This window comes from Rattus norvegicus, chromosome 2 (genome assembly GCF_021556685.1).
Source record: "Rattus norvegicus strain SHRSP/BbbUtx chromosome 2, alternate assembly SHRSP_T2T, whole genome shotgun sequence".
Classification (NCBI taxonomy): Eukaryota; Metazoa; Chordata; class Mammalia; order Rodentia; family Muridae; genus Rattus; species Rattus norvegicus.
The window spans coordinates 190602501-190622478 of record NC_141535.1 but is presented as its reverse complement, the minus strand read 5'-3'; the positions used below and the strand labels follow the sequence as shown (position 1 = coordinate 190622478).

Here is a 19978-nt window from a genome sequence, read left to right as displayed (position 1 = left end):
AAAAGGAATGCATATATACACTTATATGTGTATATTGAACCCAAAAGATGTCACTGATATTTGGTCAGTTTCTGTAGTGTCACTCACATAATCGTTTCTGTCTTTTTGCTTCCTTGTGTTTTCATGGTTTAAAGATGAACCAGCTCTTTCTGTCTGAAGAACTCCACTTAGTGTTTCTTTTTGGTGCCAATTAATTACCTTTTCCTTGTGGTGAATTGGTTGAAAGCATATTTATTTTGCTTTCCACTTAAAAGTACCCCATCCCCCTTCCCTAGGCTAGCAGTTACTTTTTAAAAAATCGCTTTAAAGCTGCCATTCTGTGGTTTTACGAGCATCGTTTCTGTTGAATGTCAGTTATCAGTTGTGCTATGACTCCCTTCTCTGCCTCTCAGCGATTTTACTGAGCTGCACTCCCGTGTTTATCCTGGTTGTGATATATAATGTAGCTTGTTTTTGCAATATAGCATCGTTCAGTTTAAGAAAAATCTAAGCCATTATCTCTTCGGGAATTTAGTTTCTCTCGCATACCTTCTGGGACTCAACCACACACATTTGTAATCTTTTTATTGTACCCCTCCTATTTCTCCCCCTCCTTTGTATGTGCTTATCAGCTTATACCCGGACTCCGGTAGATTCCTTATACTGGGTGCTTCTATGCTACGGTTAATCTGCCAACCCAGCTACTTAGTGAATCCTTGGTTTTAGTTATTGTATTTTTTATTTCTAGAATTTAAATTTCCATTTTAATAGATTCCAGTTTAGTAGGTAAAACTATCTAAACTATCTGTTTGCTAGTTCTTTAGTAGGTCATGGTGGCTTTAATATCCATGTCTGGGAATACCCCTAGGCGCTGTCTCTAGTGTGTGTTTTCTCCCCTTTAATTTAGCTATTTGGTTCTTCATCTCATCTTTTAACTTTTGTTTATCACTGTCTCCATTCGTGCGTGCGTGTGTGTGTGTGTGTGTGTGTTTGTGTGCGCGCACATGTATGTGCAAGTGCCCTCTGGGGCCAGAAGAAGGTGTAAGATCTCCCAGAGCTAGAGTCACAGATGATCATGAGCTTCCCAAATTGGATGCTGGGAACTGAACTCCCTCACAAGATCAGTACACACTCTTAACCACCGAGCCATCTTTGCAGCTCATTGTTTTAATTTGATCTTTGTGGTAGCAGGGGTTGATCCTAAGGTCCTCAAGCTTACCAGGCAAGTGATCTTCTGTGGAACAGTTTCTGTGGCCCAGGTTCTAGTATTGTGACTGTCCCATAAGAACCAGTTGACATGGGGAAGTTGTTCTCTCCCTGGATGACCTCATCTTCTGACCAAGAAGGTATCAAGAAACTTCACCCTCTCCAGTGGGTAACTAGGATGCGCAGTCTTGCTGGATCTGGTTCTGCTTCCGGCTTTGCTTTTGTTCCAAGAGCATGGCCCTTCCAGGCTTAGAGCTAAAAGTAAAAAAGATTTACCTGCCTTGCTTTGTGAATTCAGAATCCCAGATTTGGTGTCCTCCTGTGAGGATGTTTTAACAATGCTTATGTACTTGTTCAGGAACGTGTTTGAAGCATGATCTTACTCTGTTGCCCAGGCTGACCTGGAATTCACTATGCTGGCCTCAAACTTTCTGGGATCCTCCCACTTCAGCCTCCTGGGCTCTGAGATTACACACGTGGTTACCCGTCAGTTTTTCTTTTGTGCTTTAGCATCCCAGCAATTTGCTCTGCCCTCGGATATGCCTCTCCGAGATATCCATTGTGTGAAGGGAAGCCCAGTGCTATATCTGCTAGGGTCACTTCTCAGCTGGTCTCCCCACCCCCCAAGTAGATTCTTGGCTCTTCAGATTAGCCCTCCTTGTGTTCCTGAACTTGAGAGTTATTTCTTGGCCCTGTGAGGTGTTCGAAGATCTGTGTTTGGACATACATTTTGTGACCTAGATCACTTGAGAACTGGCAGAGTTCTCAAGAGCAGAGATAAGGGACATCACTGGGTTCACATGACTGTGATTCATTCCTCACGGAGGTATTGATCTGCTGTTTTAACCTGACCACTGTGCTGCTTCTCAAAGATGGCTGTCTGATCCACACCACTTTATTACAGCAGAACAGTCCCCTCTGAGGGGAAATCTGAGTTACCCACTTTTCAGATCTATGTCTGTTTACCCCCTCCCCCAAATATCCGAGAGGACTTACAGTGAAATACGCATACAAGTGCAAAGAGAACCTTAAAATAAGATAAAAGGCAAAGCTCTCAAGGCAGCATGGAAAGCAAAATGGAAGGAGATAATTATTTGAAATTTACACTAAATGATTTTTGTGGTTGAATGTCATATTTAACACTGATGCTCCTTGAAGCCAGGGCACAAAAAGAAGTAAGAATTTTATATTTTGAGGGGGGAGGACTTACAGGTTGGAATAATGACAGATGGAGTTAGCTGCAGTTGCAATCAGTAATTTTTTTCCCTGTAAACTTTAAGAAAAAAAAAATGAAACGAGAATCTGTTTACTGCTCTAATTGGGGACTTGGTAGAATGGATCCAAAAAGAATGAGACAGGCTAAAGTCTCATGCAATAGCTAAGTTTATTTAGAGCATCAGACAATTTATACTCTGAGGACTAAGAAGAATCACATGAGTAAAATGTACGATTACCATACCAGGACAGGCTGCATGTGACAGAAACATGTTTTTCCGTAGAGGCATATGATTAATAGCAATAAGCAATACCTCGTAATCTGAAGCAAACCCACCCGCTTCGATACACTCGGAGAAACTGAGGTCACAAGACTGTTTTCTTGGAGTTTTCTCATAAGCACTCACATTTCCCCTCACGTGACTCCGTTCTTGGACTGTGTTCCGCCACGAATCCATAGTCAGAGGGTGCAGAGTCTGGATGGTTTTGAGGTGTCTCTAAGGGGACCCAAGCCAAGCAGGCTGTGCAGGGCTCTTAGCAATGGTGATTGGCACTAGCTCCTTTGGCGTAGAAGCTTTCTCCATCCCCTCCTGTGTGCCCTTCTTATGTCTTAAAGATTTAGAGTGTCGTGAGACCCAGACGGTCACAGATACCTGTGCAGGCTGTGTTTTCTGGAATAGGAGTACAGTTGTTCCATAGATTTGGTTCTTCTTTTTTAATTATGTTCTGTTTGTGTGGTTTTTTTGTTTTGTTTTGTTTTTCGGAGCTGGGGACCGAACCCAGGGCCTTGCGCTTGCTAGGCAAGTGCTCTACCGCTGAGCTAAATCCCCAACCCTGTTTTGTTTTTTTAAACTAGATTCTAGTGGCGTTTTATCAGGTGGATTTTTAAACCACGTATCCCACCCTCACCCCCACCTCCTGCTTCTATGAGGGTGCTCCCCTACCCACTCTCTCCCCAGGTGGATTTTTTTTTTTAACGCAACATGATAATGTCCTCAATCGTACTTTTTTTTTTTTTTTTTTTTTTTTTTTTTGAGGCAGACTCCTCTGTCTGTAGTCTAGGCTAACTTGGCTGTGTAGCTGAGGAGGATCTTGAGCTTCTCATCCCCCTGCCTCCAGAATCAGTTTATGCAGTCCCGGGGATGAGCCCAGTACTTCCCACGTTAAACAAGTGCTCTGGCAGCTAACTCCCAGTAGTACTTTAAAGTTAGTGGAGAAATGCTTTCCAACGGGCCCGGTCACACAAGCACTTACCCCCAGCATTCGAGAGTCTGAGGACGTTGAGTTTGAGGCCAGCCTGGACTATAAAACGAAACAAAACTCTGAACTAAAGGGTTTTCATATAAAGGTTTCTTTTATTGACCCCTGGGAACAAATAAAACCTTCATTTTAAAAAAAAAAAGTTGTTATTTAAAAAAACTTTTTTTTACTTATTACTACCGTATGTCTTTCAAAATGTGCCTGTGTGTGGGCATGCGCACCTCAGCATGTCCTGTGTGTGGGCATGCGCGCCTGGGCATGCGCGCCTCAGCGTGTGTCTGTGAATGGGCATGCGTGCCTCAGCATGTCCTGTGTGTGGGCATGCGCGCCTCAGCTTACAGGTGGGGAGGTCAGAGAACAGCTTGGGGCTTTTGCTTTTCATCTTTACATGCCTAGTGGAGATGGAGTGGGATGTCCACTGGTCACCTCACTGGCCCTGAATTGTTCCTTACAAAAGACATTTTTATGCAGAGCTATGGTAACATTGTCTAGGCACAGAAACTATTAGGACTCTTAATTTGAAGCACTGGTAGCACTTGGAAACTCAGGGAATTTGTCTTCCCCTCTTTCCCGCAGTCATCAGCTGTTACCAAAGGTTGTGACAAAAATTGGCAGTGTGGCTCTGCAGATACTCCTCTTGATTTGAGAAGAGCCATATGCTCTCCCTCTTACAAGTTATATTTATTTTTAAGTATCGCTTGCTGCTATTTAACAATATTAAGGAGAATCTGTACTAAATACCAGATTGCTACTGGTGAGTTGAAGTTCTGCTACCAAAATCTTAAATCTCCGTTTGCTCGGATGAGAGGACACCCTGAGTTCTTGCACGCAAGACGTTACTCAGGCTTGTAGGTTTCTAGATTGGAATTTGCACTTTGAAGCATCTGCTTCCACTGGCTTGGTTCCCCAGCGACACTGTAACATAGCTCCCACCGGGAACATGTACAGGTTGCGGTAGAATTCGGCGGAGGAGGACCTCGGTGGTGCTGGGGAGAAGAGATGCTTCACAGAGGGAAGGTGGTACTGAAACCGCCTCTGAGCAAGAGGATTGCTGGGAAGCAGTGCTGGCCAGAGGAGACAACGAAGAGGAGGCCCTGGGCACCACAGGGCATGGTGACATTTCCAGAAAGGAAGGTAGTTTGTTTTTGTTGAAGTGTAAGCATTAGAGGGGAAGGTGGTAGCCATGGGTCAGGTCATGAAGAACCTTGTGTGTCTTCCATTTGGCAGATACTTGTTGGATAGCTTGTGAACCAGACCCTGCTCTAGACACATAATGGCCACTGCTCATAATGGGAAGAGATAGATGAATAATAATAATAATAATAATAATAATAATAATAATAATAAATAATCTCTGAGTGCATACAGTAATAACCACTGGTAAGAGGACGTTTTGAGGTCAGTAAAAATGGGAAGTACCATTTTAGGGGACCAGGAAAGGTTGGTTGAAAAACCAGTAGGGTGAACCTTCAGTGTTCAGGCCTGAAATGATATGCAAGTGCCCTGAGGTTTGAGCTGGACAGACAGACAGCTCAGTAGTTAAATGTTCAGCATGTAGTGCTCTTGCAAACTATTTAAGGGTGTTCAGGTCTCAGCAACCATGTTAGGTCTCTTCCAAGAGCATCTGACGTGTCTATCCTCCATGGGTACCTGCATTCATGTGCACACACACGCCTGCACGCACGCACGCACACATAATTTCCAAAAAACTTGTTTCAAATGCCCTAAAGTTAGACCGGCTCTTGCCTGTTTAAGGGAATCTTAAGAGTTAAGCGGGGGTTGGGGATTTGGCTCAGTGGTAGAGCACTTGCCTAGGAAGCACAAGGTCCTGGGTTCGATCCCCAGCCCCGAAAAAAAAAAAAAAAGAAAAAAGAAAAAAAAAAGAGTTAAGCGTGGCAGAGTATCATGGAGGCAGAGGAATAGAATATAGAATCCAGAAAACAAAGTAAGGATTTGGAGGTGAAGTGGGGAATGACTGCAGAGTTTGGGGCTGAGGAAAGTGTATGGTTTTGAAAGGTTGAGTTGTAGTGGATAGAAAGGGAGTTATTGCAGTGATGGTGGTGAGAAATGGTAGCTTGGGCCAGGGTGGCCACAGTATAGGGGGCTTACTGGGAGAAGGTTTGCATATATGATAAGCATCCATTGAAGAACTCTGATCTATAGGACTGGGGGCTGGCTCAGTGGTTAAGAGCAATGGCTGCTCTTCTGGAGGACCCGGGTTTGATTCCTACCTGCCTTCTCACAACTGTATAGCTGCAGTTCCAGGGGATCCAGCATCCACCCTTGGCCTCTACAGGCACCAGGCATGCACACAATGTATAGATAGACTTGCAAGATACATCAAGACTGATACACAAAAATAAAAAATAAATGTCTTTAAAAACTTCGATCCATGGAATGACAGGCTTTGTGTGTTTAAAAAAAAGAGAGGATTCTGGTAGCCATGTGGGAAAAAGCTTGGAGAGTTGAGATAATGAGCTGGATTCAGTTCCAAAACTCTAGTCACTAGGAATAAAGACAGAAACCTCAGAAGGAAAGTAGGCTGGGGCCTGAAGGCCCTGGGAGACAACATTTTGCCAAGGAATAGAAATACGAAATATTTACAATTTGGCAATTCTCTTGCGAGACTTGCAAGGTGAATGGTTATGGTCAAGTTCATTCTAGAGTATCCCACCTCAAACATTACCTGAGGTCATCACCACACGCCAGGCACTGTTGTGAGTACTGATTGAACACTGGTTCCTCTGAACCTTTGCCCAGGAGTGAGGGGTGGGACAGAGTGTTGATCGTGGTCAGTTTTTTTCTTTTTTCTTTTCTCCCTGTATATGTGGTGTATATATGTATGTGTACATGGTCATATAGAGGATCTTGCATGTATTCAGGGCATACATGCATGTGTGTGCATATAAGTGTGGAGGCCGTAGGTATACATCGAGTGTTCTCCTTGGTGACTTTCCACCTTTTGGTGTTAGGGTCTCTCACCAACTAGGTAGACTGAAGCTGACCAACAAACTTCTAGGCTCCATCTGTATTTGTGTGCCCCACCCCCACGGCACTAGGTTATGCTTATACAAGACCATTCGAAGCTTTTTTATGTGGGCATCTGAACTCAGATCCCCATCCTTGAGTGATAAGCACTTCATTGACTGAGTCATCTCCCCAGGTGCTCTGGGTCCAACTTTGTAGAGATCGAAGCTTGGGCAAAGGGCTCAGTTGTTCTCTGAAGGCCACTGCTGTGCTGCCGCCACGTGAAAGGTCCCATCGGGAGGTCCTGAATGGTCTGCTCATCTCTAAAATTAAGTAAAGACTTGCTTGCTGGTTTCCTTTTTGAGCAGTGGCGATCACGGCTGTAGAGGACTGGTCACTGTGGGTAGACAGATATTTTATTTCAAAACTCTTTTAATTTACCAGAGATGGAAATTAGCTTAGAAAAACCTGAGGGCCACTTGTAAGAAGCTGCCATGGCCAGCAGAAGAAAGGCACGTGTGCACATGGACGCACATGTTGGAGTGTGTAGAAAATGCTGTAGAAGGCTTGACTGCACCCAGACATTCACATGCTGTTCTTTGCCTCTGTGGTCTGAGTGTTCACCCAGACCTGCTGTTCCGTAAGTAGCTTCCTTATATGGTCAGAAGTGCTGCCCAGTGGCAACGTACAGTGAATCCTCTCTATAGTACCTGGTCTACCAAGAGCAAAAGTATCTTTGGGAGAAGCTGAAAATACCCAGAAGGAATTGTTGTCTCCCTGACCTTTGTCCAGGTCCCCATTCCTAGGATCTGAGGTTCAAGGTCAGCTGGAGTGTGTTCCAAGTAGTAACTGTGAGGCCATGGGTGGTGTCTGAGGCCTGAGTTGCTGTGGGAAGAAGGCAGCCTGTTTTATAGCACCATTCAGCAGAGCGTGGCATTGTTCTCCCATTCTCTGTGTGAGGATATGTACCTGCCCCATACTTCTGACTTTACCAACTTTTACATTTCTCCTTCTGATTTATAAAACGTTCTTTAGTGGGAGCTGGAGAGATGGTTCAGCAGTGAAGAGCACTGACCACTCTCCCAGGAGTCCTGAGTTCAATTCCCAGGACCCACATGGTGACTTCCAGCCATCTGTAATGGGATCCTATTTCTTCTTCTGGTGTGTCTGAAGGCAGCCACTGTGTGTGTGTGTGTGTGTGTGTGTGTGTGTGTGTGTGTGTGTGTGTGTAATTCTTAAGAAAAAAGATCTTCTGTAATTTCATACATGTATTTCATACGTATTTAGTGCATGCATATGCCCCCTGCTCCCCACTCTTTGCTCCTCTAGGTTCTGTTTTTGAGACAGGGTCTTACTATGTTAAGGAGCTGCCAACTCTTAGACTCAAATGATCTTCTCTTGAGTAGTTGGGGTTATAAGCCTATAATACTTTATTTAATTAATCAATAAGTCTATGTATATATGTATCAATCTACCATCTGTCTGTCTGTCTGTCTGCCTGTCTTTTCAATGCTAGGGGTGGAGGCCTGGACCTCACACATATGAGACAGGTCATCTCATCATCCCCAACCCTACCTTATTTGATTTTTAAGGACAGTGGTGTGCTTTGGGGTTCGGCAGCCTTTCTTAGGACCGGAAGTTGTTTCAGGCTGACCACAGCTCAGTTAGGATAGGAAGACAGTCGGTCCCCTTCCTTGAACAGTGTCACACACTGTCTCTGTCAATATTTCTCCGACATGGTTGCGTCTTTTTTCCTTTCCCAAAGGAAATGATAATTGATCATGTGTTTGAGGTTAGAGGAAATAAGAGTTAGTGTTTTAAAAATGGTCCTCAACTCTTTTTTTTTTTTCAACCCTGACCCAAATTTATGTTAGATTTGCATTGAGATCTGATTCACACACACCTTTGTTTACCTAACAAAGTGCTGTATAGGGCAATATTTATCCCTTACCAAGTGCTTTGCACTCTAATCGCTTCTGTTCATTTAAAATTCCATTTTTAAAAGCACACACAACCACCATAAATTCATTTTGGAATCCACTAATAGGCAGCCACAGGGTTTGAAAAACATGAATTACACCAGCAATAAACAAGCAGCCCTGGTGTGTTAGTTCTGAGGAGGGATGCTGCAGACCAGGTGGCTTCAACAATAGCCTTTTCCCTACAAGCTAGAGGTCAAAGCAAGGTGGCCACAGATCTGTGCCTTCTAAGGCTGAGAGGGAGGGTCAGGCCTGCCTCTCCCGAGCTTGTGCTGGCTGGCTGCCAACCTTTGGTGTTCTCAGTTCTTAGATGCCTCACCTTGATCTCTCCCTTCATCGATGTACAATATTTTCCCTGTGCGTTCAAATTAGCTCCCTTTTAAGGTTGCCAGTCATACTGGTTCAGAGGCCTACCCTATGCCATATGACCTCATCACAGCTTGCCTGACGACATCTTCTGTGACCGTATTCCCAATTAAGGCTGTGTTCTGACATAGTGAATTTCAGAATTCAGCATAAGAATTTTGCATGAGTCACACAGAAGTACAATAGCGACAATAGGAAGCCCCATTCTATTGAACCCATATTACACAGAGAGCTCTCAGCTGCACACTCTGTTTTATTAACCCACCGATACCATCTTATCTCACTTCATAATCAAGGAAGGCAAGCTAAGAGAGATTTAACTCCTATCTCCTTGATACAGAGCGCAGGCTATCTCCTCTACAACTCATTGCTGTACCTGTTTGTAGAATATCAAGAGAGGAGCAGTTAGCTGGTCTAACTGGAAATGCAAATGTCAGATCATAAACACCACAAAATTATGCTGAAGGAAGTTCATTGCAGAGAGACCTTCTAAAGGGACTTGCAAATCCCTCCCCTAAGGATTCTGTTCCAGAACTCTGTGGATCAAGGCTCTCCTGGCTCTGTCCACTGCTCTTCCCTCCCCCCCACAAACCGCTGTACTCCAACAGCATCAGACAGCCTCCCTCCCTCTGAGCTTTCTCACCCGCCTTCTGAATTTAGATCAGGGTGAAGAGTAGAGAGGAGGAAATGAGCCAGAAAATAGAAAATTAATACTTGGTAGAATTGTCATATTTTAAAAATAATTTATAACCAATGTCAGATAACGGGAGTTAAATCATTTTATCAGCAGGCTGCTCTAGGATTTGAAAATTGGCATCCATCATTATAAATCAGGTCTTGGGAATGGTCTCTAGGGAAGAAGGTTGATGTGGGATGGGCAGAAATATAAATACGTGCTTAGCCGTGTCCTTTCCTTAAATACAGAACCTTTCCATATCTCATTGCGGATAACGGCCTGTTAAATCCTAAGAGAAGAGGCAAAGCTATTCGAAGCCGTGGTTAGCCCACTTTTCATATTTAGTCTGCCTGTCAGCTCGGGGAGACTGGTTGTGTGGAAGGCATTCATTTCAAGGTGCTACTTCCAACCCATAATTTCAGGGATGGCTTAATCTGCAGGGTCCATTTTCTTAGATTCCGATGCGCATTCTTCCCTCTGTCCCAGAGCAGAAGCATCCTTTAGGTATCACTTTTATTCCGTAATTAAAGGCCCACCTTTCACTTCTTGTCATTGCAGCTGTCTGCCGCGGGCGTGTGGTGAGAGTCCCTGCGGGCACCCTGGTTCGAGTGGTGGGCACTGAGCTGGTGATCCCCTGCAATGTCAGTGACTATGATGGCCCCAGTGAGCAAAACTTTGACTGGAGCTTCTCGTCTTCGGGAAGCAGCTTTGTGGAGCTCGCCAGCACCTGGGAGGTGGGCTTCCCGGCGCAGCAGTACCGTGAGCGGCTGCAGCGGGGCGACATCCTGTTGAGGAGGACAGCCAATGATGCTGTGGAGCTGCACATAAAGAATGTCCAGCCCTCGGACCAAGGCCACTACAAGTGTTCAACTCCAAGCACAGACGCCACCGTCCAGGGCAACTATGAGGACACAGTGCAGGTTAAAGGTACAGTCCTCACAGGGGCCAGCCTTCCTCTGCCACTTCGCCGCTGCAGAGAGAGACTCAGCCCCACCCCTCCATCCATTGCAGTGATGGTGTCTTACCTGATTATGGGCAGAGGGTGGACCAGGTGACCCCTGAGAGCCCCTTCTTGCCCAGGGTAATTCTGATGCATCTTATGGGCAGTGCGCTGTAGCACCATGTTGTGGTCACATGAGAGAGTGCAGTTCTGGAGCCAACTTGCCTATGTGGTTGGCTTCTGGGTCTGCCATTTGTCTGCTAAATGGCCCCTGGCTCAGTTCATGCCTCAGCTTCCTCTGTACACACAGCCTGCCTTAGAAGATGTGGGGACAGGAGAGTTAACCCAAGCCAGGCCTCTCCAGCCATGTCAGTGTGAATATTCAGCTTAGAGACAAGCTCGTAGACGCTCGCTATGGGGTTCAGGTTTGTGGTAGGAACAGGTACTTCAAAGTTCATGTCTTTTTTCTTGTGATCTTCACGAGTTAATACCCGTTTACAACAGAAGTTTGCACTTGCTGTTTATAGACAGAAAACCATGCGGTTTCTGCTTCATGAACCCAGCTGTGCAAAGCTGACATCATAGGCATCTGGAGTATCTTGAGTTTGGGTTTTCCCTGACTTCTAAGCGCTGTTGAATTTGCTTACACAGTCTATTATCTGCATCCAATGAGGAAAATAGGGCAGACTGTTTCCCCAGTTTACACACGAGATGGGAGAGCATAGGTTAATTACTTGCTTAAAACGACATAGCTCATTAGTAAATGAGCGAGAAGAAGCCATTTTAATCTGAGGCTAACAAAACAGAAACATATTATTATTATTATTAATTGTCCATTTATTTGTGCCCTGCCTTGTTTCTGAAAATATTTTGTATCAGGACAGGAGTGTTTACAATTATCTAGAAAGTAGAAAATGGTAATAGAAGAGGAGTAGGCGGGTCCAGCCATCCACCCTGGGTTGTGGTTGGAAGAAGCTGCCGTAGCTCATTGTTGCTGGTCATTTCCCAAACCATGCGGGGATGAAGTGTCAGCCAGGCCAGAAAGTAGGCATCCAAGCATTAAGCCATCAAATCTACCCGTTCCTTCTGATTAAAGGTTCAGAGTGTAGCTGGCTAGGCTGGCACATGCCTGCGGTCCCAGTGCTTGGGAAGCTGAGGATTCAAAGTACGAGGCTAACCTAGACTGATCTGTACAGTAAGTTCAAAGCCAGCCTGAGCTACATAGGGTGACTCCATCTGGGGATGGGATACTGGGGCATAAGAAACTTGACATTCAGTAGTAGAGTGGTCGCCTCTATATGCAAAGCCCTAATTGACTTCTAGAGCTGGGGGGTAGGGATGGGTGGGGGATAAATCCTGACTCTTTAGAAAGATTTCCCATAAGACATGTTTGCACTAAGTTAAACAGTACAACAGCTCCCGCCCTCCACCCCCCATCCCTCCTTCAAGTCAGATACACTCTAGTGATTTATTGTGAAAAGAGAAAGGGTGACACAGGAGTCCCCACCCCTCCATCTCGCTGCTTCTTTACTAGTCTTTGAAGGCAAGAGAAGCAAGGGAGGCTTTTCTTGGCTCAGGAGAGAGAAGGATGGCATGAGAGAGGCTGGCTGGCTGCCCAGGTGGAGTCTCTGGCAGGAGCTAGATGTGGTCCAGCATCTGTCTGACCTTCAGCTTCATGGGTCTTAAATCTGTCCATCTTTCCTCCTCAGTGAGGAACCGGCCTTGAGAATGAAGCCATGTTGGCTGTCCTCACAGACTGAGGTGTGTACGAGAAGGGCCACTGCATTCATTTTGTAGAAGAGACGGCCTGTAGGAGTGTTCTAGAGGAGTGCTGGTTTCTGTTATCTGGAGTAAGCCCTTTCTGAGTGTGTGATCAAGGGAAAAGCCAAGGAGATGTGGATTGGGACGCGTGAAGATCCACATATGTAGCTCCTGATGAGCTTGGAAGATTCTCGCAGCCTTTGGTAGACAGCCCCCACCTGATTCTACCAGATCTCACCAGCATCTGTATCTGTCACTTCACTGTCACTTCTGAACTCCCCAACCCCCTTTCCCAGACTGCTGAAGTGGTGGCTTTTTCTAGTAGGTGCTAAGAGTTAGAAGCAGAGCCCTCAGCATCTCTTGTCCCCTTCCTGTCCTGTGGATCTACTCTACCCAGGACATGAACCACAGGCAGCTCCTGCCATCGTCTCTCCCTGGAGGTCTTTACTCTTGGCAGCTCCCCTGTCTCTAGCTTGCAGGCTCCCTCCTCCAGCTCCATGCATGTTCTAGCCAAAGGGCTGTATGGCGGTCATACCAGACTGTTTGGTTCTGGTGCCTTGCAATGCCCTGGCTCTCACTGGGCTCCCCTGTTGACTCTGTGAAGCAGGTACAGTCATCATCCCCCTTTCTAGGAAACTGAGGCACAGAGGGCACAGTAATGTACATCATGGTGGCTGAAGCACCCACAAACCCATTTTAGCCGGAGTTTTATTATTGTCTCACTTCTCTTTTGTTTCAGGTCAGAAAGTTGGTTGAGATTGGATTGTTGGGTGGATCACTTGTAGCACAGATTAAGGAATCCTTGGGTAGCTGCCATGACTCAGGGCCAGAGTTCTTTCCTTCTGGGGAAGGACCTTTGGTGACCACTGACTGACATCTTCCCTCTGCCCCCCACAGTGCTGGCAGATGCCCTGGTGGTGGGCCCCAGCTCCCGGCCTCCTCCAGGCCTGAGCCTGCGCGAGGGGGAGCCCTTTGAACTTCGATGTATCGCATCTACTACGTCACCGTTGCACACACACCTGGCACTTCGGTGGGAACTGCACCGTGGCCCAGTGCACCGAAGCATCCTAGCCCTAAGCCACGAGGGCAGGTTTCACCCAGGACCTGGCTATGAACAGCGCTACCACAGTGGGGATGTACGCCTGGACACGGTGGGCAGCGATGCCTACCGCCTCTCCGTAGCCCGGGCACTCTCTGCAGACCAGGGTTCCTACAGATGTGTGGTCAGTGAGTGGATCACAGAGCAAGGCAGCTGGCAAGAAATCCAAGAAAAAGCTGTGGAAGTGGCCACTGTGGTGATCCAGCCAACAGGTAAGCTTTTGAAAATGGTGTCACCCCTGACTGAGACTAATGACCGTGTATGAAAAGAGACTAGAAAAGGGCTACCCTGGCCTACCCTTGTGGGTAAAGGGACCAGAGTGGTGCTGGTAGCTTAAAGAGCACCTCTGCTTTGGGCCGAGATTTGTCCTGGGGCTATTGCTTGTCTTGCATAGGAAGGTTCCTGATTGTCCTGACTCAGAGGTTAAGCAAGATGGCCGGCATAGCCCACCCAGCATTCCCTGGAGCTGTGGGTGGGTCTGACCACACCCACTGCTTTAGCTTTTGTTTGTTTACTATTTCCCTGTTTCCCTGAGTCCTTGGGTCTGCCTTCCCTGATAGCTGTTGGGCTGGTGTGTGTGTGTGTGTGTGTGTGTGTGTGTGTGTGTGTGTGTGTGTGTGTGTCTGACTCCAAACTTGCTTAAGGTCATCCCTGATAGCTGTTGGGCTGGTGTGTGTGTGTGTGTGTGTGTGTGTGTGTGTGTGTGTGTGTGTGTGTGTGTCTGACTCCAAACTTGCTTAAGGTCATCCCCAGGACTTGCCTTTCCATCCCAAGATGCACCATTCCCTGCCAGGTGACAGAGTCCCCAAGAATCAGGTCTCTCCATGCTTTCTTTGTCTATACATTCCAGAGAGTCCAGCCAAAAATTAAGTTTTGACCTATACTTTGCAAAAAATACCCTCCTTAAAAGTTCCCAACTGCAGAAATAAGAAGACAGACAAGGCACATTAGGAAGTCTGCAGAAACAGAAGAGAAACAAGAGAAGAAACCAGTATTGACTTATGTTCAGCAAGCGTTGGTAGGAAGCTTACTGTGCTCAGTACTGCGCTGGGCCCTGGGCTCAGAGGTACTGCAGGCTCAATCCCAGGTCACTGGACAGAGTACAGAGAAACTATCACAGGCTAATGTCACTGCTAGGGATAGCCTGGGTGTGCTTGGTTGTCTAGGAGTCTAATATCGTTTTGATAGCAGAGACTCCTGCCTCCTGGGAGACCTTGGCTGGCTCACTCCCTGCTCAGGAATGTGAGTACGTGGCCAATTCTGTTTGCTGGGAAGGAAAGCAGGAAACCATAACCAACCAGTGATCAGTTTTTGCAACATCCATGGTTCTGGGCAGCATTTCTGGGATCTGAAAGAGGATGTGAATATCTTTGTGAGTGGCTTGTGGCAGCTGAGGTATGGCCATCACTGTGGGCCTTGGCTCCATTGACTGCCAAAATGACTTTCCCCAGGGACTAAGGTCACCTTCTTTAGTTGAATGATTGTTTAGAATCTGCCACAGGAAACCTAGCTATTCAGTGTATATCAGACAACTATTTCAATGAGGCAGGTGGGGTAAAGAGCTTAGCTTTGAGGCAGGTTCACCATTGGACGGAGGAATTTCAGTCGTAAACGCTGTCCCTCAAACCCTATAGCATTTAGTTAACAGACTGGGACTCTCAGCAGACTACAGCAGCGAGCTCCCCACTGAGGCTGCGCCTTTCTGGTGCTGAGCCCAGCGCCTCCCGTTTGCTGGGCAAGCAAGCACCTATTGTGTAGGTGTGTTACCCTTTTTATTTGGGGGTAGGACCTTGCTGAATTGCTCCAGCTGGATTTGAACTTGTGTTCTTCCAGCCTCAGCTTCCAGAATAGCTGGGACTACCGGCTTGCACCAACACACTTAGCTTTGTGATCTTTTTGGTGTGATGGGCCTCTTTGACTGTCTTTTGAAGCCTGTAACCTTCTAAATTCATGAAACATAATATACAAGGTGACGGGATAAGAATTATACTGAAATAGTTATGGAAATATCCCTAAGACAAATTTGTCTTTTATACTAATACTTTGCTTCGTTATTAGCACAGAAACAATAAGCTATATTGGCAGGCCTGACAGCCATCATAATTTCTAGGGAGCTGTGAATGCAAATGATGTTTCAATGTCTGCAACTGCTATTAAGTCATGTATGAAGAAAACCTGTTATTTCTGTTGACCAATACCAAGTCCCGGGTATTGGCCATACTATACCACCTTGTTGCTTATTTTCACCAAGGCAGGAGATGCAATGTCTCAGCTCAGTGAAGGTTAATGAAAATAAAAGAAGGAACAAATTGTCCTATCCACATGCACAGGCTCCCTAAATTCTCTGTGGATCGTAAGTTAAGAATCACTGCTCAAGAGTTATAAGCTTGCTTGTGCACCCCTTCTCTCCTCCTCCCTCTCCCCCTCTCCCTCTCCCCTCATCCTTACAGCCCCCTCCATATATTTATCTGTGGTTTTAAACAGTCTTACTGGCCCGAAACCCACAGGCTTATCTTGAGCTCACAGAGATCTGCCTGCCTCTGCCTCCCAAATGCTGGGCTTGCAGACGTGCCCCACCATACCCAACTGAGGGAATGGTCTTTTGCTTTTAATCAATCTCTGTACTGGTCACAGGCGACTGCTCATGCTCTCCGACCACGGTGGCATTGTAAATGCCGCAGAGCCACTTCATAGCAAAGCTGTGTCAGCCGTATGGTAGGTCCTCCTCCCGTGGTGATACAAGCCGCAGTATCTTAACATGAAGACTTAGCCGTATTCTACCAGAGAAAGCGTGGACTGCCCCAGGCTTTGCTTACATCTTACATTCCGAATCCTTAGAAGTGGATCCTCCCGCAGCTTCTCTATCCCACCTCCCACGGTCAGACCCATGACTCTAGAATAAATTGTTATTCTCCATCTATGTGACCCATGGTTAGGGATAGGACAGATATTTAGCCACGTTCACTGAGAAGATGGCAGAGACATTGTTGCTGATGTTTCTGGACCCTAGGAACACATTTCTTGATCCATAGAGAGGAGAGAAGAACAAACTACCTTCAAACCCTTTGTCCTCATACTATGCCCACCTCATTTTCTGTCATGTGCTGGCTAGATATTGAACTTGGCTTAAAACGATTGTTTGAAATGAATGTCAAGATTTGGAAATATTCATGTGGACCTCTTCCAGAGGTCGTAGACTCTTGCGATGCGTTTTCTGAACTGGGCAACAGTCTTTGTCCCTGAGCTTCCTGGAAAGAGCTGGGGCTGCTGAATGGATTTTGCCGGAAGATAGGGACTGTGTCTCACTTGACGCTACAGGGAGAAGTCGGCTGTCTGTCATTTAGTGACAGTTCCCAGAGCATCATTGTAACTTGAAATTTTCCACTCTGATTACACATGTTCCACATCTTTTTTTTTTTTTTTTAAAAAAATCCCTGAATAGAGTAGAATGTTTCCATTTAAAAAGCTTTGGCAATGAAACGCTGAACAAGACCTCTCTTGAGTCAGGGACACTCAATACTTCAAGGATTTACCTAAATATAGCTTACTTTAATTGTCCCCGGTCATAAGAGGACAGTAGCATGGAGAATGCGAAACTCATTGAGTTTGGGGTTCAGAGTATGTCTCCTGCTTGAGGTTCAGCCGGGTGTGTCTAAGAAGACCATAGTCTACGTATGTCACATTGTGAAGGGCTGAGTCACTAGGAAAATGGTCTGGTTCCACTTTCCTGGCTCATCTGCGTAGGAGTTTTCACCCCTACCCCAGGACGTTGGAGCCCGCGATGCTAGGGGAGGGCTCTACCACGGAGCTACTGTGTGCTTCAGCCTCTGTCAGTAAGTGACCATGATAGTGCCCACCTTGTGTTGTTATCTCAGAGTCTTCCTAAACTCAGGACACGGGGCATTTTACTGGTGTTCACGTTTTCCTGGTGTTTTGCTGCTCTTTTCCAACACCAATTTAGTGTGTGTCATGAATTTATTCATTAACTATTCCTCAAGCACTTTCAACTGCACAAAGCCTTCTAATTTTAACACCACAAATCAACCTAAAGGGAGGTGAGAAGAAGGGAAGAGAGGGGGCAAGCATCACTCAATCACTTGACGGGCTTGTTTTCCCTCTTCCAGCTCTGCAACTGGCCGTGCCCAGGACAGTGTCTGTGACCGAAGGAAAGGACCTGGACCTTTCTTGCAACATCACAACAGACCGTGTGGATGATGTCCGGCCTGAGGTGACATGGTACTTCAAAAAGACACCCGATACCTCTTTGCTTGCCTCCCATATGCTGGCTCGGCTGGACCGTGATTCCCTGGTACACAGCTCACCACACGTTGCTCTCAGCCACGTGGATACCCGCTCTTACCATCTACTGGTGCGAGATGTTAGCAAAGAAAACTCCGGTTACTATCTATGCCTCGTGGCCCTCTGGGCTCCTGGACACAACCGGAGCTGGCACAAGGTGGCAGAGGCCATGTCTGCCCCATCTGGTGTAAGCGTGACCTGGCTAGGTGAGTAGCTTGAAGAGCGCCTTTTAGGCTCTCTGCTTAATCCTCCCAATGCACTCAGGAAGCGTGCGGTGTTCTGGGCATTCTGCCTCCTTTGGATGTTTGGATCAGACAAGTGTCCTTGAGCTCCCTAGCTCCCAGGCTAAAAAGAAGCAGGATGGGCTGAAGCAGCGTGGCCAGCGTTTGCCCTGTGCCCTTGCTGGAGGAAGTGGGTTTCTTTGTTGTTGAGAGTGCCTTCCTGTGAGAGCTGTGCTGACCTCTCTTTGCAGTGGCTCTTTGTTGAAGGCAGCCATTCTCTTTTCTTAGAGTCCTGCATATTTCTGCCCTGGCCTAGGGCTCCCTGAAGCTCAGTGAGAAAGAGCAGCCACTCCTCCAGCTAAGGGAGAATATTTTCTTCCCCTGCTGCCCTAGAAAGCCCCTGAGGCTTTATCTGAAAATACCATTTATGGTAGGGGCCATCTACCTCCCTGTCTCTCTTCAGGCTCCCGGCCCTGGGGCTGCCCCAGGTGGAGGGCAGAGTTGTCACCTCACCCATGTTGTATAGCAGCTTGTAAGATGGGAAGATAACTGGTGTCCTCACTGTGTCATCCTGCTTGTCATGTATGTGATCTTTGGAGAATCCTTCCTTATCACATACGTGATTGTGGCCGTGTTGTACTTGTCCTACATCGACTGATATATCCTCATCTCGGCGTCATGTGTGTTCCCTGGAGAGTGCTTACTTTGTAATGTGTGTGCTGCCTGGTCAGTCCTCCTTCATCATGTATGAGCTGCCTGGAGAATGCTCACTTTTTCATGTGTGCTCCCTGGTAAGTCTTCATTTTGTCATGTGTGCTCCCTGACTGGTCCTCATTGTATCATACGTGCTCCCTGCTGTGCTTACTTTGTCCTCTCTGGTGTCCCTGCTCTACCAGTATGTGATCCTACCATGTCTTCGCCTTGCCCTACATGAGATGGCTGGCTTCGACCTGACCTCTGTTTCCTGTAGTGCCCTTTGTCTTTTTTGCGCCGGGAGGAATGTGTAGTAGCTCCTCTTGTTCATCAAGGCTGGAAATGACAATTCAGTTTAGGTGGGCGGGGCTGACAGGGTGTGGCTGGCTCCCCACCTGCATCTTCTCTGTGGTCGGCCACAGTCAGCTCGTGCATTTTCACTGCCCTCACAGGGCTTCGGGCCCTGACAAAGACACTTGATTTTTCTTTGATTAAGGAGGCAACACTGATTATTTAAAGGCCAGTAAATGGCTTCATCCTCTGATGCTAACCCTCCTGCATGTGAGTGTCTCCAGCTCCTATGTAATCTCTGTCTTTCAGAGAGGCTATGCTGGCTCAAGGGTGAGCTCCCTGCCTGTTTGTCCCTAGTAAACCAGAGGGAGCTTGCGAGTGGTGGTGAGGTGCCAGGGGAGGCGTCCTTAGAGAGTAAGCAGTAGGGAAAGTCCGGTTGGGACTGAGACGGAGTGAGAGAGTGGGGTGTGGGGTGTTAGTCCAGTGAGCAAAGTGGTGCTTTGATATCTAAAGAGCGAAAGGAGCAGGCTTATCTAGAGAGCTTTCGTTCCTGCAGTCAGAGCCTGTGCTCGAGGCGCTCTGTGAAGCCCTGAGCTGGAACAATGTTGGCCCAGCTAGGACTCTCCTTAGCAACCTTCAAAATAAAACAGATGTTGTCAGCACCAAGAGAAGGGTTTTCATCTCTGGAGTTGAATCTCTCTCACAGCTCTGATCCTAGTGCATTGTGTGGTGCTGTCAAATCCCCACTCTGGCTTTCTCCCCTCCCTCTCCCCTCCAACTTCTGAATCCTAGCTCCAGGATTTTTTTTTTAAAATTCTGCCTGCACTCCAATTCTGAGGGCTTCTTTGAAGTCCTGGTGTATTGATCCCACATACCCTGGGGGAAGCACAGGCACTGTCAGACATCAGGGGCAAGCTCTGGGAGAGAATGGGCTTTGTAACTGGAAGGGATTTGTTGGTGACGTGTTCTCCAGAGATTGAGGGGAAATAAAGAGGCTAAACTGTGGGAAAGACTTCCTTATTATCC

The 19978-nt window shown here is 46.8% G+C and overlaps 1 protein-coding gene across 3 annotated transcripts in view; it reads left to right on the top strand.

The window, feature by feature from the left end:
* Positions 1–19978, top strand: part of Ptgfrn (prostaglandin F2 receptor inhibitor) — a 72163-nt gene that overhangs the window by 19916 nt on the left and 32269 nt on the right. For all 3 annotated transcript variants that reach the window (XM_087621017.1, XM_087621015.1, NM_019243.2), the window contains 3 exons: positions 10207–10575; positions 13247–13660; positions 17573–17953. In XM_087621017.1, coding sequence (XP_087477143.1) covers positions 10207–10575; positions 13247–13660; positions 17573–17953 — 1164 coding nt within the window. The remainder of the gene's footprint in view (positions 1–10206; positions 10576–13246; positions 13661–17572; positions 17954–19978) is intronic.